Source organism: Lepidochelys olivacea (assembly GCF_965140295.1).
Source record: "Lepidochelys olivacea isolate rLepOli2 genome assembly, chromosome: 5".
Lineage (NCBI taxonomy): Eukaryota > Metazoa > Chordata > Testudines > Cheloniidae > Lepidochelys > Lepidochelys olivacea.
The window spans coordinates 129,235,539-129,262,770 of NC_140415.1; the positions used below are offsets into that span (position 1 = coordinate 129,235,539).

Consider the following 27,232-nt stretch of genomic DNA (forward strand, 5'->3'; position numbering starts at 1 on the left):
CTTCTTGTGAGCTGGCTGGCTAACCTAGTGAGGAGGGCTTTTAACTAGTTGACCGGGAGAAGGAGATCAAAGCCCTGAGATAAGTGGGGACGTGGGATACAGGGAGGAAGCACGAGCAGGAGAGCACGAGAGGGGAGGGCTCCTGCCTCATACTAAGAAAGCAGGACAAACAGCAAGTTATCTCAAGTGCCTATACACAAATGCAAGAAGCCTGGGAAACAAGCAGGGAGAACTGGAAGTCCTGGCACAGTCAAGGAATTATGATGTGATTGGAATAACAGAGACTTGGTGGGATAACTCACATGACTGGAGTACTGTCATGGATGGATATAAACTGTTCAGGAAGGACAGGCAGGGCAGAAAAGGTGGGGAAGTTGCATTGTATGTAAGAGAGCAGTATGACTGCTCAGAGCTCCAGTATAAAACTGCAGAAAAACCTGAGTGTCTCTGGATTAAATTTAGAAGTGTGAGCAACAAGGGTGATGTCGTGGTGGGAGTCTGCTATAGACCACCAGACCAGGGGGATGAGGTGGACGAGGCTTTCTTCCGGCAACTCACGGAAGTTACTAGATCGCATGCCCTGGTTCTCATGGGAGACTTCAATCACCCTGATATCTGCTGGGAGAGCAACACAGCGGTGCACAGACAATCCAGGAAGTTTTTGGAAAGTGTAGGGGACAATTTCCTGGTGCAAGTGCTGAAGGAACCAACTAGGGGCAGAGCTCTTCTTGACCTGCTGCTCACAAACAGGGAAGAATTAGTAGGGGAAGCTAAAGTGGATGGGAACCTGGGAGGCAGTGACCATGAGATGATCGAGTTCAGGATCTTGACACAAGGAAGAAAGGAGAGCAGCAGAATACGGACCCCTGACTTCAGAAAAGCAGACTTTGACTCCCTCAAGGAACTGATGGGCAGGATCCCCTGGGAGAATAACATGAGGGGGAAAGGAGTCCAGGAGAGCTGGCTGTATTTTAAAGAATCCTTATGGAGGCTGCAAGGACAAACCATCCCCATGTGGAGAAAGAATAGTAAATATGGCAGGCGACCAGCTTGGCTTAACAGTGAAATCCTTGCTGATCTTGAACACAAAAAAGAAGCTTACAAGAAGTGGAAGATTGGACAAATGACCAGGGAAGAGTATAAAAATATTACTTGGGCATGCAGGAGTGAAATCAGGAAGGCCAAATCATACCTGGAGTTGCAGCTAGCAGGAGATGTTAAGAGTAACAAGACGGGTTTCTTCAGGTATGTTGGCAACAAGAAGAAAGCCAAGGAAAGTGTGGGCCCCTTACTGAATGAGGGAGGCAACCTAGTGACAGAGGAGGTGGAAAAAGCTAATGTACTCAATGCTTTTTTTGTCTCTGTCTTCACGAACAAGGTCAGCTCCCAGACTACTATACTGGGGTGCACAGCATAGGGAGGAGGTGACCAGCCCCCTGTGGAGAAAGAAGTGGTTCGGGACTATTTAGAAAAGCTGGACCAGCACAAGTCCATGGGGCCGGATGCGCTGCATCCGAGAGTGCTAAAGGAGTTGGCGAATGTGATTGCAGAGCCATTGGCCATTATCTTTGAAAACTCATGGTGATCCGGGCAAGTCCCAGACAACTGGAAAAAGGCTAATGTAGTGCCCATCTTTAAAAAAAGGGAAGAAGGGGGATCCTGGGAACTACAGGCCAGTCAGCCTCACCTCAGTCCCTGGAAAAATCATGGAGCAGGTCCTCAAGGAATCAATTTTGAAGCACTTAGAGGAGAGGAAAGTGATCAGGAACAGTCAGCATGGATTCACTAAAGGAAAGTCATGCCTGACTAATCTAATTGCCCTCTATGAAGAGATAACTGGCTCTGTGGATGAGGGGAAAGCAGTGGGCGTGTTGTTCCTTGACTTTAGCAAAGCTTTTGACATGGTCTCCCACAGTATTCTTGCCAGCAAGTTAAAGAAGTATGGGCTGGATGAATGGACTATAAGGTGGATAGAAAGCTGGCTAAATTGTCAGGCTCAATGGGTAGTGATCAATGGCTCCATGTCTAGTTGGCAGCCAGTATCAAGCGGAGTGCCCCAAGAGTCGGTTTTGTTCAATATCTTCATTAATGATCTGGAGGATCGTGTGGATTGCACTCTCAGCAAGTTTGCAGATGACACTAAACTGGGAGGAGAGGTAGATACGCTGGAGGGCAGGGATAGGATACAGAGGGCCCTAGACAAATGGAGGATTGGGCCAAAAGAAATCTGATGAGGTTCAACAAGGACAAGTGCAGAGTCCTGCACTTAGGACGGAAGAATCCCATGCACCGCTACAGACTACGGACCGAATGGCTAGGCAGCAGTTCTGCAGAAAAGAACCTAGGGGTTACAGTGGACGAGAAGCTGGATATGAGTCAACAGTGTGTCCTTGTTGCCAAGAAGGCCAATGGCGTTTTGGGATGTATATGTAGGGGCATTGCCAGCAGATTGAGGGACGTGATTGTTCCCCTCTCTTCAACACTGGTGAGGCCTCATCTGGAGTACTGTGTCCAGTTTTGGATCCTACACTACAAGAAGGATGTGGAAAAATTGTAAAACGTCCAGCAGGGGGCAACAAAAATGATTAGGGGACTGGAACACGTGACTTATGAGGAGAGGCTGAGGGAACTGGGATTGTTTAGTCTACAGAAGAGAAGAATGAGGGGGGATTTAATAGCTGCTTTCAACTACCTGAAAGGGGGTTCCAAAAAGGATGGCTCTAGACTGTTCTCAGTGGTAGCAGATGACAGGACAAGGAATAATGGTCTCAAGTTGCAGTGGGGGAGGTTTAGGTTGGATATTAGGAAAAACTTTTTCAGTAGGAGGGTGGTAAAGCACTGGAATGCGTTACCTAGGGAGGTGGTGGAATCTCCTTCCTTAGAAGTTTTTAAGTTCTGGCTTGACAAAGCCCTGACTGGGATGATTTAGTTGGGGATTGGTCCTGCTTTGAGCAGGGGGTTGGACTAGATGACCTCCTGAGGTCCCTTCCAACCCTGATATTCTATGATTCTATGAAATTAGCTGTTGCTAATTGAACAATTTATGCACAAACCTCTTAAGACACCAAAAATCCAATCCTGTTCTTAAAAAAGGTAAATTTTATTAAAAACAAAAAGAAAAAAAATACATCTGGAGCTTAGGCTTTTGCTAGTTTTTAAAAGAGCAATTCCAAAAATTAAGTACCCAAAATTGCTTTCTTGGGGGTTCAGCTTAAAGATTACAAGGAAACAAAAGCATCATGGTTTAGCACAGAGGAGTCCACAAGCCTTTCAGAAATAAAATAACCTAATCGCGTCTTTCTAAACATTTCTGATCCACTTACACATCTGGGGTTTCAGATAAGTGGGTTTGAGGTATGAATTGATGTTTTATCATACCTGGTTTTAAAGCTGCTTACAGCATGTCAAGGTTCCTCCCCCACTCTGAACTCTAGGGTACAGATGTGGGGACCTGCATGAAAACCTCCTAAGCTTACTTTTACCAGCTTAGGTTAAACCTTCCCCAAGGTACAAATTAATTTTATCCTTTGTCCTTGGAATATTCACTGCAACCACCAAACTCTAACTGGGTTTACTGGGAAACGTAGTTTGGACACGTCTTTCCCCCCAAAATCCTCCCAACCCTTGCACCCCACTTCCTGGGAAAGGTTTGGTAAAAATCCTCACCAATTTGCATAGGTGACCACAGACCCAAACCCTTGGATCTGAGAACAATGAAAAAGCATTCAGTTTTCTTACAAGAAGACTTTTAATAGAAATAAAAGTAAATAGAAGTAAAGGAATCACCTCTGTAAAATCAGGATGGTAGATACCTTACAGGGTAATTAGATTCAAAACATAGAGAATCCCTCTAGGCAAAACCTTAAGTTACAAAAAAGACACACAGACAGAAATAGTCATTCTATTCAGCACAATTCTTTTCTCAGCCATTTAAAGAAATCATAATCTAACACATACCTAGCTAGATTACTTACTAAAAGTTCTAAGACTCCATTCCTGTTCTATCCCCGGCAAAAACAGCATATAGACAGACACAGACCCTTTGTTTCTCTCCCTCCTCCCAGCTTTTGAAAGTATCTTGTCTCCTCATTGGTCATTTTGGTCAGGTGCCAGCGAGGTTACCTTTAGCTTCTTAACCCTTTGCAGGTGAGAGGATTTTTCCTCTGGCCAGGAGGGATTTTAAAGGGGTTTACCCTTCCCTTTATATTTATGACACGCCCCCCAAGTCTCAGCTAGGGTGAAACGCTGGCTGGGATTTCTTCCTGGAGCTCTAGGAAAAACAGAGTTAATAAGACACATGCATCTCTAAATATACTACCAAGTACATAAAGACTAACAATATTTTCCACATCTCAAGGACGATTTTAACCAGTTGATTCTGGGAAACTTTCACAGGAGAGTGCATCAGCCACTTTGTTAGAAGCTCCTGAGATGTATTGGATGTCGAAATCAAAATCTTGGAGAGCTAAACTCCACCGAAGAAGTTTTTTGTTATTTTCTTTGACGGTGTGAAGCCACTTCAGTGCACCAGGGTCGGTTTGCAGGTGGAAACGCCGTCCCCAAACATATGGGCGTAGCTTTTCCAGAGCGTAGACAATGGCGTAACATTCTTTTTCACTGACTGACCAGTTGCTTTCCCTCTCAGACAGTTTTTTGCTGAGAAACACTACAGGGTGGAATTCTTGATCAGGTCCTTTCTGCATTAAAACTGCTCCCACACCGCGCTCGGACGCCTCTGTGGTTACTAGGAACGGCTTGTCAAAGTCTGGGGCCCTTAGTACAGGGTCAAACATGAGTGTCACTTTAAGCTTGTTAAAGGCCTTCTGACACTTTTCGGTCCACTGAACGGCATTTGGCTGTTTCTTTTTGGTTAAGTCTGTCACTGGGGCGGTGATTTGGCTGTATTGCGGTACAAATTGCCTGTAATAACCAGCCAAGCCTAAGAAGGATTGAACCTGTTTCTTTGACTTTGGGACAGGCCACTTTTGCATAGCATCCACTTTGGCCTGTAGGGGGCTGATAGTTTCTTGACCCACCTGGTATCCAAGGTAAGTCACTCTGTTTAGGCCTAGTTGACACTTCTTAGCCCTAACAGTCCTGCCTCCCTTATGCACTCAAGGACTTTTTGTAAATGTTCCAGGTGGTCTGCCCAAGAATCCGAAAATATGGCCACATCGTCAAGGTAGATGACTGCATATTCTCCTAATCCCACTACGAGACCATCTACAAGTCTTTGGAAGGTAGCGGGTGCATTTCGCAGCCCGAAAGGGAGTACATTAAATTCATACAGCCCGAGATGTGTGGTGAAGGCTGACCTTTCCTTGGCAGATTCATCTAGCGGTACCCGTCAGTACCCCTTGGTTAAGTCCAAGGTAGAGATGAACTGGGCCCGTCCCAGTTTCTCTAATAGTTCATCTGTGCATGGCATTGGATAGTTGTCTGGACGAGTTACAGCATTTAGCTTATGGTAGTTCACGCAAAAACATATTTCCCCATCTGGTTTGGGAACTAGAACCACTGGAGATGCCCATGCACTTCCAGAGGGGCGGATTACACCCATCTGTAACATATCCTGGATCTCCCGTTCTATAGCAGTTTTAGCTTGAGGAGACACCCGGTAAGGTTGGACTTTAATTGGGCGAGCATTACCTGTGTCAATGGAGTGGTATGCCCGTTCAGTCAGTCCTGGGGTGGCTGAGAACGTTGGCGCGTAGCTAGCGCACAGCTCCTGGATCTGCTGTCGCTGCATACGCCCAAGGGTCATGGAGAGGTTCACCTCTTCCATGCCACCTGAACTTTTCCCTTCGTAGTAGACACTTTCAGGCCACTCAGCGTCGTCTCCTCCCTGGGCTGTAAACTGACAAACCTTTAATTCTCTGGAATAAAAGGGCTTTAGAGAATTAATATGGTACACCTTAGGCTTTCGGTTGGAGGTGGGGAATGCTATGAGATAATTAACAGCTCCCAGACGCTCCTGGACCGTGAATGGCCCTTCCCACGATGCTTCCATTTTATGGGCCTGGAGTGCCTTTAAGGCCATGACCTGGTCCCCTACTTTGAAGGAACGCTCTCTGGCATGTTTATCGTACCAGGCTTTTTGCTCTTTTTGAGCATCCTGTAAGTTTTCTTTAGCAAGGGCTAAAGAGGTTCGGAGGCTGTTTTGTAGGTTGGTTACAAAGTCCAGAATGTTAGTTCCTGGAGAAGGTGTAAATCCCTCCCATTGCTGCTTCACCAACTGTAATGGCCCCTTAACCTCACGGCCATATACAAGTTCAAATGGGGAAAACCCTAAACTGGGGTGTGGTACAGCTCTGTAGGCAAAGAGCAACTGCTGCAACACTAGGTCCCAATCATTGGAATGCTCATTTACGAATTTACATATCACGGCCCCCAAAGTTCCATTAAACTTCTCCACCATGCCATTTGTTTGATGGTGGTAAGGAGTGGCAACCAAGTGATTTACCCCATGAGCTTCCCAAAGGTTTTTCATAGTTCCTGCCAGGAAATTAGTCCCTGCATCTGTGAGGATGTCGGAGGGCCAACCTACCCTGGCAAAAATGTCTGCTAGTGCCTGGCATACACTTTTAGCCCTGGTGTTGCTTAGAGCTACTGCTTCCGGCCATCGGGTGGCAAAATCCATGAAAGTCAATATGTACTGCTTTCCTCTGGGTGTCTTTTTCGGAAAAGGACCCAGAATATCCACAGCTACTCGCTGAAATGGAACTTCAATGACGGGGAGTGGCTGGAGAAGGGCTTTGACCTGGTCTTGGGGTTTTCCCACTCTTTGGCATACTTCACAAGACCGGACATAGGTAGAAACATCCTTGCCCATTCCCTCCCAGTGGAATGACCCCCCCAAATGGTCTTTGGTCCTGTTCACCCCAGCATGGCCACTAGGGTGATCATGGGCTAAGCTCAAGAGCTTGGCCCGGTATTTAGTTGGAACTACCAACTGTCTCTGAGGATGCCAGTCTTCCTGGTGTCCACCAGAAAGAGTTTCCTTGTATAAAAGTCCTCTTTATACAACAAACCTGGATCGATTAGAAGAGCTGAGAGGCGGTGGGTTGCTCCGTGCCGCCGTCCAAGCTCTCTGGAGGCTTTCATCTGCTTCCTGTTCGGTCTGGAACTGTTCCCTTGAGGCTGGAGACATCAGTTCCTCATTGGATTGTGGACCTAGGCTTGGTCCCTCTGGAAGCGATGTAGGGGATGGGGCTGTTTCCGTTGACTGTGAACCACTTTCCGCTGGTGCACTATGTTAGGATTCAGGCTCCGCCTGAGCCTCTTGTGTAGGGTTATCGGCTGCTGCCAGTTCAGGTTCGGTGGGGCCCTCTGGTGTTGAGGTTGCAAGTACTGGATTCAGTGCTGGCAATCGGTCTGGTGTTGGTTGTTCCGCTGGTTCCGGTTCTGGGACTGGTTCCATCTGGGTCTCTGGGACTGGATCCACTACTGCTGTTGCAGATATTGGCCTGGGGTCTGGGTCCATCACCTCTGACTGGGTCCTGATAGAAGTTTCTGGAACAGAGCTAGGCCTCACGGCTTGTTTAGCCTGGCTACGGGTGACCATTCCCACCCTCTTGGCCCGCTTCACATGATTGGCCAAGTCTTCCGCCAACAGCATGGGGATGGAATAATCATCATAGACTGCAAAAGTCCACGTTCCTGACCAGCCCTGGTACTGGACAGGCAACTTGGCTGTAGGCAAATTGAAAGAGTTGGACTTGAAGGGTTGAATCATCACTTGGATCTCTGGGTTGATTAAATTGGGGTCCACTAAGGAAGCATGAATAGCTGACACTTGTGCTCCGGTGTCCCTCCATGCGGTGACCTTCTTCCCGCCCACACTCAGTTTCCCTCCGCTCCAAGGGTATCTGGGAGGTATCTGGGCCTGCGGACCTCTGGTGTGATCCCGATGCAATGAACTGTAATCTGTTGGGGTTCTTGGGGCAGTTGGCCTTTACATGCCCTGGCTCGTTACGTTTAAAACATCGTCCAGCTGATGGGTCACTGGGGCGAGGTGGGTTGCTGGAGAACAGGGTCGTGGGATGATAAGGTGTCTGGAGGGTTCTTTGGGAGGTAGGTGGGGCTTTGGGCTGCCCCTGGTAATAGGGTGTGGTCTGGGGTGGTCCCTTCTGGTCTGGTCCCTTCTGGTCTCCGCTCCAACTGCGACCAGTTTTCTTCTTCTCTGCCACCTCCACCCATCTGGCTCCAATCTCTCCTGCCTTGATTACAGTTTTGGGCTTCCCATCTAGGATGTATCTTTCTATTTCCTCAGGAACCCCCTCTAAGAATTGTTCCATTTGCATTAGGAAGGGCAAATTTACTGGAGAGTCAACACTTGCTCCTGATATCCAGGCATCCCAATGTGGTAGGCATGTCAGGTAAATGACACGTCTGGTTTCCACCTTAGGGCTCTGAACCTCCGACGAGAATGCTCGGGTGTTATCCCCATTCTGACTCTTGCCTTGGATTTAAACAGTTCATACTTGTTCATGTGTTCTTTAGGCATTTCAGCCGCCACCTCAGCTAAGGGTCCACTGAGCTGCAGCCTCAGCTCTACCATGTATTGGTCTGTAGAGATGCTATACCCAAGGCAGGCCCTTTCAAAGTTTTCTAAGAAGGCCTCAGTATCATCGCCTGCCTTGTAGGTGGGGAACTTTCTGGGATGGGAAGTGGTACCTGGAGAAGGATTGCTAGGGTTTGTTGGTATATTCTGCTGAGCCTTTACCTTCTCCATCTCCAGTGCATGCCTCCTCTCTTTTTCCTTCTCCTCCTCCACATGCCTCCTCTCTTTTTCCTTCTCCTCCTCCACATGCCTCCTCTCTTTTTCCTTCTCCTCCTTCTCCAGCCGCATGAGTTCCATCTTTCTTTCATGTTCCTTTTGTTTTTCCTCAGCCTGAAATCTGGCTAATTCCAGCTTTTGTTGAGCCATGGATTTTGTCATCCTAACCTCTCTGTTTTTAACCAACTTTACACCCGAGGTTTAGAAATAAACAAACAAAACTTGGCTATAAAAGTTTGCTGTACTGGAATAGAATACCTATTCTCTGATAGTGATTGTCAGCTTACAGAAAAAGACAATTCCCTTTGTCTCTGCTCTGGCTCCAAATCAAAGCAAAAAACCTCCAACTACTTGGAAACCTGCTTACCAGCAGCCCAAAGGAAAAAAAATTCCTTTTCAAACTTGTGCTCCTTGTAAAAAAATCAAAATCCTAAAAAAAAAAAAAGCCTCTGCCACTTTTGTCTCCAGGCAAATGGGTAGAACACCCCCCTTTTTTACTTTTAGGAAAAAAAAAAACTTCTGGTTTACCAAGATTGTGAATTTCCCTGCAGGAGGTTAAGTACCCTGCCTCCAGGCAAAGAAAACCTGCAATTCATAAAGATAATCCCCTTTTGTCTCTCTTCTGGCCCCAAAGCAGAGAAAAAACAAGCTGCTTTCCAGCAGCTCCAAAGGAAAAAAAAATTTCCTTTTTAAAATCTGTATTTCTCGTTCAAAAAATCTCAAATTGATCTCAAAATGATTTCAGGTTAATCCCACCACTCTGCCACCATGTCAAGGCTCCTCCCCCACTCTGAACTCTAGGGTACAGATGTGGGGACCTGCATGAAAACCTCCTAAGCTTACTTTTACCAGCTTAGGTTAAACCTTCCCCAAGGTACAAATTAATTTTATCTTTCGTCCTTGGAATTTCCACTGCCACCACCAAACTTTAACTGGGTTTACTGGGAAATGTAGTTTGGACATGTCTTACCCCCCCCAAAATCCTCCCAACCCTTGTACCCCACTTCCTGGGGAAGGTTTGGTAAAAATCCTCACCAATTTGCATAGGTGACCACAGACCCAAACCCTTGGATCTGAGAACAATGAAAAAGCATTCAGTTTTCTTACAAGAAGACTTTTAATAGAAATAAAAGTAAATAGAAGTAAAGGAATCACCTCTGTAAAATCAGGATGGTAGATACCTTACAGGGTAATTAGATTCAAAACATAGAGAATCCCTCTAGGCAAAACCTTAAGTTACAAAAAAGACACACAGACAGAAATAGTCATTCTATTCAGCACAATTCTTTTCTCAGCCATTTAAAGAAATCATAATCTAACACATACCTAGCTAGATTACTTACTAAAAGTTCTAAGACTCCATTCCTGTTCTGTCCCCGGCAAAAACAGCATATAGACAGACACAGACCCTTTGTTTCTCTCCCTCCTCCCAGCTTTTGAAAGTATCTTGTCTCCTCATTGGTCATTTTGGTCAGGTGCCAGCGAGGTTACCTTTAGCTTCTTAACCCTTTACAGGTGAGAGGATTTTTCCTCTGGCCAGGAGGGATTTTAAAGGGTTTTACCCTTCCTTTTATATTTATGACACAGCATAACTTCAACCCTGTCCTGCTCTGTCCCTTCTCTCCGGAGAACAACCACAGACACAAAGGAAAAGCGTCTTTTCCAATTTTAAGAAGTTCTAGCCCTCCTACTGGCTCTTTTGGTCAGGTGCCCTTTTCTTTACCTGCGGGACTTTGTTAATTCTTTACAGGTAAAGCAAGCAGAGAACAGCCACCAAGAGGCTGTTATAGCTACTGGCTGGCTGGATGGATGTCCATAAAAGGGAGCTACCCCCACCCCTTCATTTATCACAGGGAGAATATATAAACTTTCCTTTTTTAAATCCATGAGTGCTGAAGTCTCTCATCTCATACCCAAATATGTTTATGTGAGAGGGAGAGAAGAGTTTTATAACCAGTGTCACTATTTGTGATTCATACCTGTCATAGAATCATAGAATATCAGGGTTGGAAGGGACTTCAGGAGGTCACCCAGTCCAACCCCCTGCTCAAAGCAGGACCCATCCCCAATTTTTGCCCCAAGATCCCTAAACAGCCCCCTCAAGGATTGAACTCACAACCCTGGGGTTAGCAGGCCAATGCTCAAACCACTGAGCTATCCCTCCCCTCCCTGTCCACCTATTTCCCGGCCTCTGAACTCACAAATACATACACACACACAAAAAATTTACCATTTAAAAAAAACCAAAATGGAGTTCTCTCATTTCCACCTCTAAAAATCACCTGTCTCTCACAGGAATAATGTTTGATGCCAGCTGATTTCTAGAACAAAGAAACAAGACGTGCAATCATACTAACCAGTCTAATCTTCAAAGCTCAGGAGGGCTGGGCTAGGTCAGTACTTGCGTGGGACACTTCCAAGGAATGATTTTGATGATTCAACAGGTACTACTCAGCTCACTGAGCTGTAACTGAACCAGAGCCCCTATTACAGGGCACTGTGACACTGAAAATGTCACCGCTCAGAAGGTGAGCTATAAAACAAAGCTGGGATCATTTTAAGGTTCTATTGCACCTCATTAGAGAGCTCATGATCCTGGCCAAGATCAAAGTTAGTAACTAGCTGCTCTGTTCAACTTCAGATCATCCTGAGTTATATTTAAATACCCCTTCACACACACCCACTTCCCCGGGGCACCAGGCCCCAGCAGACGCCGACCCTCCCCAGCTACAGGAACTGCAAGCAGCACCACAGCACTCTGGGCAGCAGAAGCAGATCCCAGTAGCGGGCAGCAACTCCTGAAAACAGAAGTGAGGGAAGGCTGAGGCACCTTCAGACAGGTAATGTCAGGAGACGGCATTCTCCACTGGGATTCTGGACACTGTTTTCTACCTTCTGATAGGCTGTTTGCCCCAACCTCCTCCCACCCCTCACTCTCACCCAGTCCCTCCACCACTAGCCTCACTTTCTCTGCCTTCCACGCTCCTCTCCATCTTTCCATCCCTCGTTTCCCCAAGCTATACCTGTCCCGACATTCTTCCCTCTATCTAACTGTAACATGTTTGTATCTGAAGTCTTGGAAGTTATCAAATGCCTGATTTTGATAAACCTTAGTAAGTGATTGAGCACTCTTAGGCACTTTCTTAAAATCTGAGGCAAACAGTAACAGTGATGACGATGCTATTTGGACTTTCACCCCTTTGGTGGAACTCACTCGTGTGAAGCTCCTAATGCCGAGGCAAAATGCTACAGTGGTGAAGACTAGATAAAGAAGCATGGAACTGTAACCACTAACCATGGAATGTTTAATGCAGAACAGATTATCAATAGTTTTAAATGGGGATTAACCCCCCCTCCCCATTTTCACTTCTTCCAGCACCTTATGAGCAATACAACAACTGACAAATACAACCAATCACTTGTACATAGCTGGAGCCAATGGGGAAAAAAAAAGAATCAGGTCAACAGACAAGGTCAACCACCTGCTTATGAAGTCACAGACCCCTGGAAAGCTGCACTGATGCTTCCCCGCCACTCTGTCACCTGATCTGTAACCGGGGCATTAAATCTGTCATTTGTGAAAAAGAAACTTAAATAATGTAAGCTTTCCCAGGGTTCAAAGGGATATGGTCTCTGGAAGGAAAGTTAGATTTCTACCTACTGGGAGCAAATGTTGCTCAGTAAATCACAATTCATGGGCAGGGGAGAAGGAGATGCTACATTCACCAGTTTCAGTGGAAACAGGATCAGTTATTAAACATCCACCCAAGACACTAATAGTCTGAGGTAATAGTAGTGACATCTCTTCCGCAAGACAGTCAACAGCAAATTCTGGTCTCTGGGCAACATTTTAGGGGAACTATAATCTTGATTTCCCAGTATCTGAATCAGCAAGAAAAAAATTAAGACCAATATCACACATGCAAGCAAACAATAACTAATACGTTCTAAACAAATTACTATACAGAAAATTTGTAAAAGCCTTAATATAGATTTGCAGTTCTACTTCAGTATATGTGCAATCAAGAACTGTAGAGGGGGTCTATCTCTGCACGCTTTTGTATAGATACCCTAGTTGGCACAAAATTAATACAATATTGTTGGACTATGACAGATTCGAGTCCACATACAACTCCAGAAATATAAATCTTGGGTAACAATTGCATTAAACACAACTAATTCAGAAAAGACTACAAATACCTAACTTTTCTAAAAGCAAACATTTATCATAGAAAACACGTAAAAACTAAAAAATTTCTCTATATGGTCACACTCTGTTAAATCAACACAAAAAATTCAAATATTTCTATGTCCAGGCAAAGCTTACACAACACATAACGTCACCTACATAACTAGGATGAAATACACAGTGAGGATGTGTAGTGTTTACCACTAAGCACAATACAGTTAGTTTTTTAAACATCTCAGACAGTACAAAGAGTAATTTTCTTTTAAATGACAATAGCAGAGATACTTAACAGCCCCACAACACACAGAACTAAAACAGAAACACCCCACGAACAGTAAAAATGGATGCTTGGCAAGTTGGACTCTCTACAAAAACAGGTTTTGAAATACCATGGCCTGATTCCAGTCTGAAACACTGAGTCCAAGCAAAAACCAACTTTGTAAGGCATCCTTGCAAATCTCCTAGTCAGAAACTAATCTGAGACTAGCTGCAATCATGACATGGTTGAGACTGTATGAGCTTTTACTTGATCCTGGAAAGCAAGCTCTGTTTAGGTATGAAAATTTCCATGAGACAATCATTGAAAAATGGTTCTCTGACAGTTTGATTTAACAACAAATGAAACACTGTCACAGATGGACTTTAAAGTATGTTCCAGATAAAATCCAAGAGATTAAAAATGTAATTTATGTCATAAGCTTAATATTAATACATGAGGAGAAAATGACAAGAAAAATACCCTCTTAACACCACTTCATACATCAGAGCTTTCCATAAAGAACCACATGTAAATAATCTGAATGGATGGTGACTGATGCAAAAATAAAATTTCCACACATATTACAAACCATCATTAGTTGTTTTGCTTTGTTATGTTTTTAAATTAAGAGCGAAGTTCAATATTTACTTCATATAGACTGCACACAAAACAAGATCTCCCACATGGCAGCCTTAACCCTGGCCCGCTGAGCAAGTGAACAGAACTCAGATACCCAAATCAAGAAAACAAGAACATAAGAAAGGCCAGACTGGGTCAGACCGAAGGTCCAGCTAGCCCTTCTTCCAACAGTGGCCAATGCCAGGTGTCCCAGAGGGAATGAACAGAACAGATAATCATCAAGTGATCCTTTCCCCTGTCACTCATTCCCAGCATCTGGCAAACAGAGGCTAGGGACACAATCTCTGCCCATCCTGGCTAATAGCCATTGATGGACCTATCCTCCATGAACTTATCTAGTTCTTTTTTGAACCCTGTTATAGTCTTGGCCTTCACAACATCCTCTGGCAAAGAGTTCCACAGGTTGACTGCATTGTGTGAAGAAACTGTTCGGTTTACTTCTGGACTATCTTAAATTTTATATAGCACCTTTCGACATGAAGGCTCCTCAACCCTTTATAATTCTGTTCAGCAACACTGACAGGTGGACAATTCGGAGTGTGGAAAGCTGCCGATTGTTACAAGGCATGCTGCACAACTGTAGGTGTAGGAGAGGATGATCTAAAGTTAAATAAAATATGCTATTGTATGTATTTTGATTGTTTAAGCAAAAATAAAACATCAGATAAAATATATAACAATATACATTTGAGAAAAGTGAGGAAAACAACCTGCACCCAGACAAAAATAAAAACAACTAGACTGTAATATCAAACAGATTTTAACATTAATACATTCAGACTGATGGTTTTCAACACAAAATTAAGAAGAATTGATATTTTAAATCACACACCAAATTTAAATGAACGAATGAATACTTGGTCAGTCACACATTTCCAAAAAAGATGATCATTTCTCTCTCTCTCTCAGAACTTGAACTAGTTAAATGTTACTTCATTGATCTATGACCCTCTCCAAACTTACTCACAAACTTATTCATATGTCATGATGTAGCTGACCCAGTCGTTGACTTACCGAGCTGTAATATCTGCCTCTTTGCAGAGGGTGACATGAACAACAAAATAAATAAAGCATGCAGCCTTAGAAATAGTGTCTATTGTTGCAGCCACAAGCCCATACATCTAAAACAACAGGATCTGGAGCAGTACTTTCCAGCCCAGGGGCCATGATCCACAAGTAGGTTCACCAGGAGTGCCTGGTAAGTCATGTCCCAGGAGCTGAACGAAAAAGTAGCAAAATCTGATGGACGCTAGGATCCAGAAGTTGTGAATGAAGAAGACAGGTGAGCTCTTCTTGCCATCCTTTTCCTGTTGCCTCTGCCCACCCTACCCAGCCACTCTTATCAAGCACCCAGATCCACACATCCTCCACCAAAAATAGCCACAGCCTCTTGCCATGACCCCACCCACAGCATCCTAGTCCATTCATATTCTCATGTTCTAGGTCACATGCAGTGTAAAAACATACCCAAGAAAAAGTTTAAATCAGACAGAATGGGTGGGTTTTAATGACATTATATATAAGAACTTGCAGTACACATCCGAGATATCAGTATAAGATGACACTGGTTCTCCATCTAAATGTTCCCAAAACTATCTGATTATTTTCTCTGTTATACCTGTATCAACATCCCTTTGATTCACTGAGATTGTTTTAATGACAGATGTCTCTAACTGTTCCAGGTTTTCCATATTTAAAGCTTTCGCACCACTTTACACTTTTTTCACCAGGCATTTTACTGCCCCCATTTCCCTCTTCCTCCGGCTCCACAATACCTTTTTGTGCCTTTCTTCTTTAGTATTTAAATTGAATCCAATTTTTGTGTGTGTATTCATACTTATGTTCTGCAGGAACATGTTCCTGAGAGAGACATCATGTGTGAAAGAATCATGCTGTAGTACCAAAATTATAAAGCACCCAGCTACGGTTCCAAAGCCGCGTATGCCTCCACATAAGGATTTAGAAATATTACCACCAAGTTAAAACGTAAAAAAACAAAAAAAACCCACAACAAAAAAATCAGAAAGTGTACGTAAGAACAGTCATACTGGGTGAGACCAAAGGTCCATCTAGCCCAGTATCCAGTCTTCTGACAGGGGCCAATGCCAGGTGCCCCAGAGGCAATGAACAGAACAGGTAATCATCAAGTGATCCATGACCCAATCCCAGCTTCTGGCAAACAGAGGCTAGGGACATCATCACTGCTCATCCTGTCTAATAGCCTCCAGGAACTTATCTAGTTCTTTTTTTTAACCCTGTTATAGTCTTGGTCTCCACACCATCCTCTGGCAAAGAGTTCCACAGGTTGATTGTGCATTGTGGGAAGAAATACTTCCTTCTCTTTGTTTTATACCTGCTACCTACTGATTTCATTTGGTGACCCCTAGTTCTTGTGTTATGAGAAGGAGTAAATAACACTTCCTTATTTACTTTCTCCACACCAGTCATGATTTTATAGACCTCTACCATATCCCGCCCCCCTTAGTCATCTCTTTTCCAAGCTGAAGAGTCCTCATCTTCTTAATCAATCCTCATATGGAAGCCCTTCCATACCCCTAATCATTTTTATTGCCCTTTTCTGAACCTTTTCCAATTCCAATATATCTTTTTTGAGATGGAGCAACCAGATATTCACACACAGTGTTCAAGATGTGGACATACCATGAATTTATATAGAGACAATATATTTTCTGTCTGAATTCACCGCTACAATTAAGACCCAAAAAAGAGCATATATGAACAAAAATGTTAAGATGCACCCACCTTCAGAAGTCAAAAACAGCTCTTTCATTCAACACCAAAGGCTTATCACCCTCTACTGAAATGTAATTGCTGTAAAAAATGTGGTAATGTCCAGAAACCTTGCTCAGAAAACCATGTATAAGAGTGTATTGTACTTATGCACCTCATCTGAATCAGTTACCACATTCAAGTATGACAATTCTTCCAGGTAATGACACACCATTAAACCACTTTAGTAATCTTTAAGGAAAGCAAAACAGCATTTTTCAAGGCAGTTTGTGCATAACCACCTGTTCCAGGCAGGTTCAGAAGGGCTTAGATTTAAAACTTTTGTCATGGAAAGGATGTAAGAGTTTGAACCAATGAATAACATATTTAGCTTATATTAAAATCATTACATTAATGAGCCAGTCTATTTTTTTAAATTAATTTACTAATGAGAAAGATATAGCAAATAAACTCAAGCCACTGGCTAGGTAAAGTATATCATAACACATGCCAACTCACCCTTACGAGACTCGGCGCAATACACGAGCATGGTATCTTCACATGCTTGAGGCACTTTTCATGAGACATAAAGTTGCAAACTGTGGAAATAAAACATGCATGTTTCAAAAACGTGGGACTTTTTTTTTTCCAAAGCAGATCAAATATATTCAAGAACTACTTTCTAAACTGTACTATTACTAACGTCTCTGGGTTTGAGACTGAGGAAGAGGAACAGAGTTCACCCTATCCCTGTATTACCCATTCTCCTCTTCCCAGCTGTCCCACAAGCCATGTCTCCCCCCCATCAACGCCACTCTGGGGGTCTGCTACCCCAAGCAGCTTTAACTACAGGGAGCTACCTACAGCCAGAATCGGCCCTAGGACATGGCCCAAGTGGGCGGGCTGTGTACAGAGTGATTCTTCCCCCTACAATTCATGACATGGAGGAGGAATATATGGTAGATAAACATGGCATCAAACCCACTGGAGCAGTGGAGAAAGAGAAGACAAAGCACAGGCTGCTTAGAGAATTGAAAATGAATTGCAATTTTTATTGCAGAAGTCATTAGTAACACTTACGTAAATTTTGCTAAAATCAATAAATATATTATTAATAACTACAAAGGGCTGGAAAATTGTTTCACTATCTTGGTTTTCATGCTCAGGAAAAAACATCATAACTGCATAGGTGAAGTGTTTAGTTCAAGCAACAGTACGCATCTCAACTCCTGGAGTAGGAATCTCTGGAAGGAGTTTTGTGATGGGTGACTGTTGGTCTGGGACCAAATCAGGAGTTAATACTTTAATACAAAGTTTCAGAAGTACAAAGTTTTAAGGAAAGCTCATTGAGAACTGTTTGGGGAAAAGGACACACTGTCCTGACGATGTGAGACTCTTTATAGAACGCTTATTGCTGAACAATAAAATTAATCATGATCTACTAAGAGGGATACTGTTGAATAAAAAATAAACTCCCTGCCATTCATTATCTGTATAAAGAAAAGGAGTACTTGTGTCACCTTAGAGACTAACAAATTTATTTGAGCATAAGCTTTCGTGAGCTACAGCTCACTTCATCAGATACATTCAGTGGAAAATACAGTGGGGAGATTTATATACATAGAGAACATGAAACAATGGGTGTTATCATACACACTGTGACGAGTGATCAGGTAAGGGTAGCTATTCCAGCAGAAGAGGCAATGCCCCTACGTATACATCCCAAAATGCCATTGGCCTTCTTGGCAACAAGGGCACACTGTTGACTCATATCCAGCTTCTCGTCCACTGTAACCCCTAGGTCCTTTTCTGCAGAACTGCTGCCGAGCCATTCGGTCCCTAGTCTGTAGCGGTGCATTGGATTCTTCCATCCTAAGTGCAGGACTCTGCACTTGTCCTTGTTGAACCTCATCAGATTTCTTTTGGCCCAATCCTCCAATTTGTCTAGGTCCCTCTGTATCCTATCCCTACCCTCCAGTGTATCTACCTCTCCTCCCAGTTTAGTGTCAGTATAGTACCTCTCCTCCCAGTTTAGATAGGTTCCTGGGTTAGTGGCTCTGTTGTGTGGTTGCTGGTGAGTATTTGCTTCAGGTTGGGGGGCTGTCTGTAAGCAAGGACTGGCCTGTCTCCCAAGATCTGTGAGAGTGATGCGTCATCCTTCAGGATAGGTTGTAGATCCTTGATGATACGTTGGAGAGGTTTTAGTTGGGGGCTGAAGGTGATGGCTAGTGGCGTTCTGTTATTTTCTTTGTTGGGCCTGTCCTGTAGTAGGTGACTTCTGGGAACTCTTCTGGCTCTGTCAATCTGTTTCTTCACTTCCGCAGGTGGGTATTGTAGTTGTAAGAACGTTGATAGAGATCTTGTAGGTATTTGTCTCTGTCTGAGGGGTTGGAGTAAATGCAGTTGTATCGTAGAGCTTGGCTGTAGACAATGAATTGTGTGGTGCAGTCTGGATGAAAGCTGGAGGCATGTAGGTAGGAATAGTGGTCAGTAGGTTTCCAGTATAGGGCGGTGTTTATGTGACCATCGCTTATTAGCACCGTAGTGTCCAGGAAGTGGATCTCTTGTGTGGACTGGTCCAGGCTGAGGTTGATGGTAGGATGGTAATTGTTGAAATCATGGTGGAATTCCTCAAGGGCTTCTTTTCCATGGGTCCAGATGATGATGATGTCATCAATATAGCGCAAGTAGAGTAGGGGCATTAGGGGACGAGAGCTGAGGAAGCGTTGTTCTAAGTCAGCCATAAAAATGTTGGCATACTGTGGGGCCATGCGGGTAGTGTCACTAGCTGGGATTACATAGGAATTATCGCATCAGCCAGTTAATGATACACAGAGCTCACTGTATTCAGAATCAGACAGTGGCAGCTGGATCATGAGGATGAACATACTACTGTAAGTTTCCAGAACTTGACAAACCACACGGATGCAGACATTTCAGAGCGTTGATGACTTTGAGAGACGTTAACAGCAGAACTAGGTTACTCACAATATCCGTAACTGGAACTATCTAGACAAAATGCCTTCACAGACCCCTGCTTTTGGAGTTCTCTCTCTCACCACATGGTATCTAGTGTGGGATAAGACCCCACAACTGATATAAATCCATTAAAATAGTCTATACAATTCACTTATGCCAATTGCCACCAAATCTATCTATCTGACTAGCAAGATGTTGGTCTGTCTTCTCATTCAATTCCTCAGCTTGCTTGAGCAAGGGCAGAACGTTGCATCAAAGTCACCACCCAAAGACTAGTGAGCCGCAAGACTCTCCTGTACAGAGAGGTAGCAGCCATTCACAGAAGACAAACTGCAAAACCAACATCCCAAATCAGATACACCATTTCCAAACTACACACCAAGCTGAATACATGATTTACTGAGCCCCACATAGTTCCTCTACAAATTTCAGAGAGTAATTATTTACGGAGGGAAAGCAGAGAAGATAGGGGGAGGGATAGCTCAGTGGTTTGAGCATTGGTCTGCTAAACCCAGGGTTGTGAGTTCAATCCTTGAGGGGGGCCATTTAGGGATCTGGGGCAAAAATTGGGGATTGGTCCTGCTTTGAGCAGGGGATTGGACTAGATGACCTCCTGAGGTCCCTTTCAACCCTGATATTCTATGATAACCTAGCTCTGATAAGATAAGCCTTGAGATCTTCTAATATTTGCCGCTCTCAATTCATCTAGACAATCTACACAAAGATAGATTTCTTCTCAGCTCATCGGCAACACAAAGTGGGAAAACAGCTTACAAAAATCATTTTCACCTAAAAAATGAGTATCCAGTTGGGTAAAAGCGTTGGGCAAGGAGTATCATGGAGCACAGGGGAATGCACAGAGATGTTGTTAAGGAATAACTCCAACAACAGAAATCTTAGGCAAGGACAAAGTTCCATCTTAGCATTTTTTCATAATGATAAAAGGTGAGTCAGACATAAGCACCTGCAGTTTACTGATCTGGCTCAGGGGAGTACAAGCAAAAATGGCCAGTCTCAGGAACAAAAGTTAACAAGTGTAAAATTTCAGAAAGAGGATTACTGCTTTTACTGGGAAGCAAATTAAGGAAGCCCAGAGACTGCAAGAACTATCACCAGAGAATCTGCGGGGAGCTGGCAGCAATCACTATGCTGAGGTCACTCAATAGTTCCATAATAAAAGATTCGTTTAACCATTTTTTGTGAAGCTCTCCTATGTCCATTGTTTGCACACTGCCTTGGAATTCAGCAGGGAGAAAAGCTCTGACAGCAACAGTGCCTCTTCTTTGTCTCACACAACTCCACTCAGGTTTAGCCAAGGCATGAACTGCTAAAAGTCACCACTTCCCTTTCCTGTCCTGTTCCTCAGGAAAATTTTGGCAGCCTACCAAAACAACAACTGACTATAAGAAAAGGAGTACTTGTGGCACCTTAGAGACTAACCAATTTATTTGAGCATAAGCTTTCGTGAGCTACAGCTCACTTCATCGGATACATACTGTGGAAAGTATAGAAGATCTTTTTATACGCACAAAGCATGAAAAAATGGGTGTTTACCACTACAAAAGGTTTTCTCTCCCCCCACCCCACTCTCCTGCTGGTAATAGCTTATCTAAAGTTATCACTCTCCTTACAATGTGTATGATAATCAAGTTGGGCCATTTCCAGCACAAATCCAGGGTTTAACAAGAACGTCAGGGGGAGGGAGGGGAGGAAAAAACAAGGGGAAATAGGTTACCTTGCATAATGACTTAGCCACTCCCAGAGTGATCACTTTAGATAAGCTATTACCAGCAGGAGAGTGGGGTGGGGGGAGAGAAAATCTTTTGTAGTGGTAAACACCCATTTTTTCATGCTTTGTGTGTAAAAAAAGATCTTCTACACTTTCCACAGTATGCATCCAATGAAGTGAGCTGTAGCTCACAAAAGCTTATGCTCAAATAAATTGGTTCGTCTCTAAGGTGCCACAAGTCCTCCTTTTCTTTTTGCGAATACAGACTAACACGGCTGTTACTCTGGAACAACTGACGATGGATATCCTAAAATGTTGGGTCCAAGCTCCCAACTGAGCAGCAGCACCACAAGCTGCTCTAGAACCAGGGCCAGCTCTTGGCACCAGCAAAACAAGCAGGTGCTTGGGGCGGCACATTTCTAGGGGTGGCATTCCGGCGCCGGCCATGCTGCCCCTAGAAATGTGCCCCCGCTGCCCCAGCTCACCTCCGCTCCGCCTCCACCTGCTCCCCTGAGCGCGCCTCTGACGCTCCGCTTCTCCCCCCTCCCTCCCAGGCTTGCTGTTTGCTTGCAGCCTACACAGAGAGAGAAATATAAACCCAGCCATGCAGTGCCAGCTCCATGACCGAAGAAGCAGGAGTTAAACAGAAGACAAGGACGGAAGAGGTTTTGTGTTTCCATTAAAACAGCACGTGCTAGCTGGATATCTAATGCACCAAACCATTCAGTCTGGTAAAGTGAAGCATCTTAACTCCTGGAGTAGGAATCTGTGGAAGGAGTTTTGTGATGGGTGATTGTTATCTATGGGACCAAATCAGGAGTCATTATTTTGAATACAAAGTCTCAGAAGCACAAAATTTTAGGGAAAGCTCATTGAGAAACTGTTTGGGAAAAGGACACGCTGTCCTGACAATTTGAGACTATTTATAGAGATGCTTATTGTTGAACATTAAAATTGATCAGGAGCTACTAAGAGGGATACAGCAGGGAGTGCAACAGCAATGTCTTATTTTTCTAAACCATTTTGAACACACAGTTTTTAATATATTAATAGATTATGTTTGGGAAGTAAAAATTTTCAGTGGCGTAATCTGTTCAAACAATATTTTAACTATTACTTCAAGTTCCTAAGGGAAAAAAAGACTATGAAGTATTTGTGTTTTCTTACCTTAATTTATCAGATTTTGCCAAATTTTTCAGAAGCCTGAAACTAAAGACCTACATCCCTGTTCAAGCTTCACCAAGTCACCCAATATTCAGAGATGCTGAGCACCCATAATTTCCACTGACATCACTGACAATCCGTGGCCAGTGAAAAAAACATTAGACACCCTCTCTAAGCACCTAAATATAGATTTAGGTGGTGTGATAGACCCCGGCCAGTTCGGTACAGCAGGGAAGCCTTATTGGGATCCACTGCTAAAGGATCCCCAACCAGCCTAAGAGGGGGGTCCACAGGACTTGGAAAACCAAATAATTACAGGGGACAACTAATGAAATAACAGGGACAGGAGTGGGGTCAAAGAGTCAAACGAAGGGAACCAGATGGAGACACCGAGCAGAGAACCCCGGACAGTGCCCACTGCTCCTCGAAGGCGTCAAAGGAGTCAGTGGACGCCGCCCAGAGGAACTCTGCCCGGAGGTGTGAATGCACAGAGGATCGGAAATACGCCCCACAGCCACAGGAGACTCCATCGGCCAACCTCCTCACCCTGGTTTTATAGATGGCCACTTTAGCCAGGGCCAGGAAAAGGCTGACAAGGAGGTCCCGTGACTTAGTGGGGCCACAGATAGGGAGTCCATAGATAAGGAGGTGAGAGGAAAAGTGCAACCAAAATCATAAAAAAGGGTTTGTGAGGAGCCGGAATAGGGACTTCAGCCTGGCGCACTCCAGGTATACGTGCACCAGGGTTTCCCTCACACCGCAAAAGGGGCAGGTGTCTGGGATAGGGGTGAACCGCGCCAAGTACACGCCCGTGCTCACGGCCCTGTGAAGGAGTCGCCAACTGATATCCCCGGTGGGCCTCGGGACCAGGGTGGAATATAGGCTGGCCCTCCAGGGCTCCTCACCCTCTAGAGGTAGCAGGAGGTCCCGCCACTTTGTGTTGGGGTGGGACACGAGGGTGAGGACGTGATGGGTGTGGCGCACGAGCGTGTATAGATGTTTCCTTGGCGCGGCCTGGAAACAGATCAGCTGCAGCTCATGTAGCCGGCTTACGGTGAAGAGGCAGGGGGGTCAGTCAGGTCCACGGGGCAGGGGCCCGATGAAAAGGTCCGGAGGGCCTGGGGTGGAGGGTGGGCGGGGCGCGCCCTCTCACAGGACCCGGTCAAGGTAAACCCGAGCAGCGGGCAAAGCGGTCCTCACCTCCTGAAGTACGCACCAGGCAGTACGAGGTCTGGAGAGCCCCATGCGCTGAGCGAGCATCAGGGGATCCAGCCAGTCTCCCCGGTTGTAGTCCAGGAGGTCTCCGACTCTGGTGACTTCTGCCAGGACCAACCTCTAGTGCACCGAGGGGGACTCCGCCACCTGCACACAGAGCTGGGGGTTGTGTAGCAGGGGCTCCGAGCGGAGATCTGCCCCCGCGGACCTGGTCGCTGTGAACAGTTTCCAGGTCCGGAGGAAGTCCCCGTAGAAGACCGGCAGCCCGGAGAGGTCTCGCAGAAGAACTCTCGGATGGAGATAAAGGAGCTGCCAGGCATATTGGAGCCCTCGGAAGCGGTGCAGGAAGGCGTGCACCAGTACGCTCCACGCCAGACTACCTGCACCTAAAGGAGCCTCTACAGGGCCTGGAGGTGGAAGACATAGACCTGAGTGTGGAGACACTTCAGGCCCTGCCCTCCCTCCTCAAGGGGTAGATGGAGAACCCCTGCAGAGACCCAGTGCAGTCCTGACCAGAAGAACTCCAGAATCCATGTCCGGAGGTTGGCCAGGAAACCCGGGGCTGGGACCAGGGTGTTGAGCAGGTACCAGAGCATGAACAGGACTAGTTGATTAAGCATCAGTGCCCTCCCTCGAAGGGAGAGGCACTGGAGTAGTCCTGTCCATTTCCGGAGCCGCTCTATCACCCTGCCCTCTAAACCATGCCAGTTCTCCGGCGGAGACGGATGCGTGGCAGAAAGATAAACGCCGAGATAGAGCAGGGGACTCGCACTCCACCGGATGGCCTGAAGCGAGGGAGCTCGCCTACCACCGGTCCCCTTCCACTAGGCCAGAGCTCTTGACCCAGTTGACCTGGGCGGAGGAGGCTGCCGAATAGATGGCCTGGCAAGCCTCCACCTGCACCAAGTCACCTAAGTCCTGGACCACGAGGAGCACATCGTTGGCGTATGCCGACAGGACCAGCCGCAGCTCCGGCTCCCTCAGCACCAACCCCGTCAACCTCCTACGGAGGAGACAGAAAAAGGGATCGATCGCCAAAGCATACAGCTGGCCCGAGAGGGACCACCCCTGTCGTACTCCTCGCCCGAAGCTGACTGGTTCGGTCAGGGTCCAGTTGAGCCTGACCACACACTCTGCGGAGGCGTACAGAGTTCGCTCTGTGCGTACAGAGTTCTGTACAGAGTACAGAACCTGGAGAAAACCCACAAACTGGGGTCCGAAGCCCAGTGCTCACAGAGTGCTCAGGAGATACCCATGGTCCACACTGTCAAATGCCTTCTCCTGATCCAGGGACAGGAGGGTGAATGACAGACCATCCCTACATCCGAGTTCCACGAGGTCCAAGACCAGATACAGGTTGTTGAACATGGTGCGGCCCAGGACGGTATAGGTCTGGTCTGGGTGGACCATGTCCGCCAGCATGGACCCTAGCCGCAGTGAGATGGCTTTCGCTACGACTTTGTAGTCTGTGCTAAGGAGCAAGACGGGACGCCAATTTCGTAAATCGCGGAGGTCCCCCTTCTACGCCAATAAGGCGAGCACGGCTTGTCTGCACAAAAGAGGGAGGACTCCACTCTACAAAGACTCGGCCCAGACGGTGACTAGGTCTGGGCCCAGGATGTCCCAGAACATGCGTTAGAACTCCACGGTCAGCCCGTCCATGCCTGGAGATTTATTGGTGGGCATGCAGTGGAGGGCTTCCGAGAACTCAGCCAGAGTGAGAGGCAGCTGTAGCCGGTCTCGGTCACCCACACTGACCGTAGGGAGCTCATCCCAGAGCACTCTGCAAGCGTTAGGATCGGTCAGATCTGGGCAGAAAAGGCCTGCGTAGAAGGCCCTGGCCCTCCCGCACATCTCCACTGGATCCGTGAGGGGGGTGCCGTCCTCTGCTAGAAGGCAGGTGACGTGCTTCTTGGCCCCCCTCTTTTTCTCCAGGGCGTAGAAGAAACTGGAGTGGCGATCCATCTCCCGAAGTAGGCGGATGTGGGATCGAACAAAGGCACCCTGGGCCCAATGGTCCTCGAGGGCCCAGAGCGCCTCCCGCTTCTCCTGGCATGCCGCACAGAGGGATGTATCCTCGGGGCTGGCAGCCAGAAGCCTCTCCAGCTCTAAGACCTCCCGTTCCAACTGCCCTATCAGCTGGCGCCCCAGGTGTAGTCACAGCAGAAGAGCCAGGCGCGCACCTTCCCCAGGTCCCACCACCACCACGCCAACGGAAAGGCACGCCGCTGCCCTCGCCAGGCCAGCCAGAACTCCCAGAAGGATGCCACGAAGCCCACATCCTCCAACAAACTGTTGTTGAAATGCCCATAGGCCGGCCCCGGCCTCTCTGCGCAGAGAGAGGCCGTCACGGTGGCTAAATGATGATCAGAGAACGGGGCCAGCCGGATGCTGGAGGAGTGGGCCTATGAGACGTGGAAACGTGATAAATAGATGTGGTCCAACCGGGAGTGGCAAGACCGATGGGCCTCCACCCAGACAAAGGTGAAAGTTGAGATATCGTCCGGGTGGTGGTCGCACCAGACGACCACCAGGGAGTGATGTTTGACTATCTCCCGGACGTCCGCAGCAGCCAGGCACTGCTCAGTCCCCGAGCGGTCCCGATCCTTGAGGGTGGCGTTAAAGTCCCCGCCCAGGACCAGGCACTCGTGAGGATCCAAAGTGCCGAGGAAGGTAGACGCCTGCTGATAGAAACGCAGCCGCTCCGGGCCTGATGTCAGAGCATAGACATTGACGAGGTTGACCACGAGCCCCTCCATGGGGACCTGGAGGTGCGGCAGGCAGCCCGGCACAGCCTCGACGACCCCCAGCACCTCAGGCCGTAGGTCGGGAGAGAACAGAGTCGCCACTCCAGCCGTACAAACTGTGAGATGGCTAAAGTAGACCCTGTCCCCCCATTCCAGCCACCAGCTGTCTTCGGCGGCCAGTTCTGTATGGGTCTCCTGCAGGAAAACCACAGAGTACCCCCTCCCGAAGGAAGGAGAGTACCTGCGGAGACTCATCCTACAGCCCCGGGTGTTCAATGTTGCGATGGTGAGAGGTGCCATGAGGAGGGCTGGAGGGGATCCTCGCCGGCAGGTTCGCTCACGGCCCCCATCGGGCTGCGCAGCAAACTGTGACCTACCCCATAAGTGAGTAAGAAGTCACAGAAGAGGCGGACCCCATGAGGGCCCTTCAGGCCTGGAGGATTTGATGGAAGTCCCCCCATTGCTGGAGAGCAAGCTGTACCTTGTTACAGGAGCCACAGACGTCCTCAAGGAACTCCCGCAGCTCCTCTCGCAGCATATGGGGAGCCGGGGTCACTAGCCCCCGGCTATCCTCCAGAGCGGCCTTTGACACAGCCCTGTGGCCTACCGAGATGGGCAGGCAAGGGGAGGACCCCCAACATGGCGCCCGATGGGCTGGCACCACGCAGCCACCCTCAAACTCTGGCTCAATTGGGGGCAGCAGAGGGAATATAGCAGCCCCTGGTGAGTCAGGACAGGGAAATACAGAGGCCGCTCCCTGGGGGCTATCCTCTGGGAGTGAGGAGATGACAGCCCCGGGGGC

At 46.6% G+C, this 27,232-nt stretch overlaps 1 protein-coding gene across 1 annotated transcript in view; it reads right to left on the reverse strand.

The window, feature by feature from the left end:
• DGKQ (diacylglycerol kinase theta) overlaps positions 1 to 27,232 on the reverse strand; it is a 176,487-nt gene that overhangs the window by 112,443 nt on the left and 36,812 nt on the right. Inside the window, exon 2 of the mRNA XM_084627882.1 lies at positions 17,116 to 17,195. Coding sequence (XP_084484008.1) covers positions 17,116 to 17,195 — 80 coding nt within the window. The remainder of the gene's footprint in view (positions 1 to 17,115; positions 17,196 to 27,232) is intronic.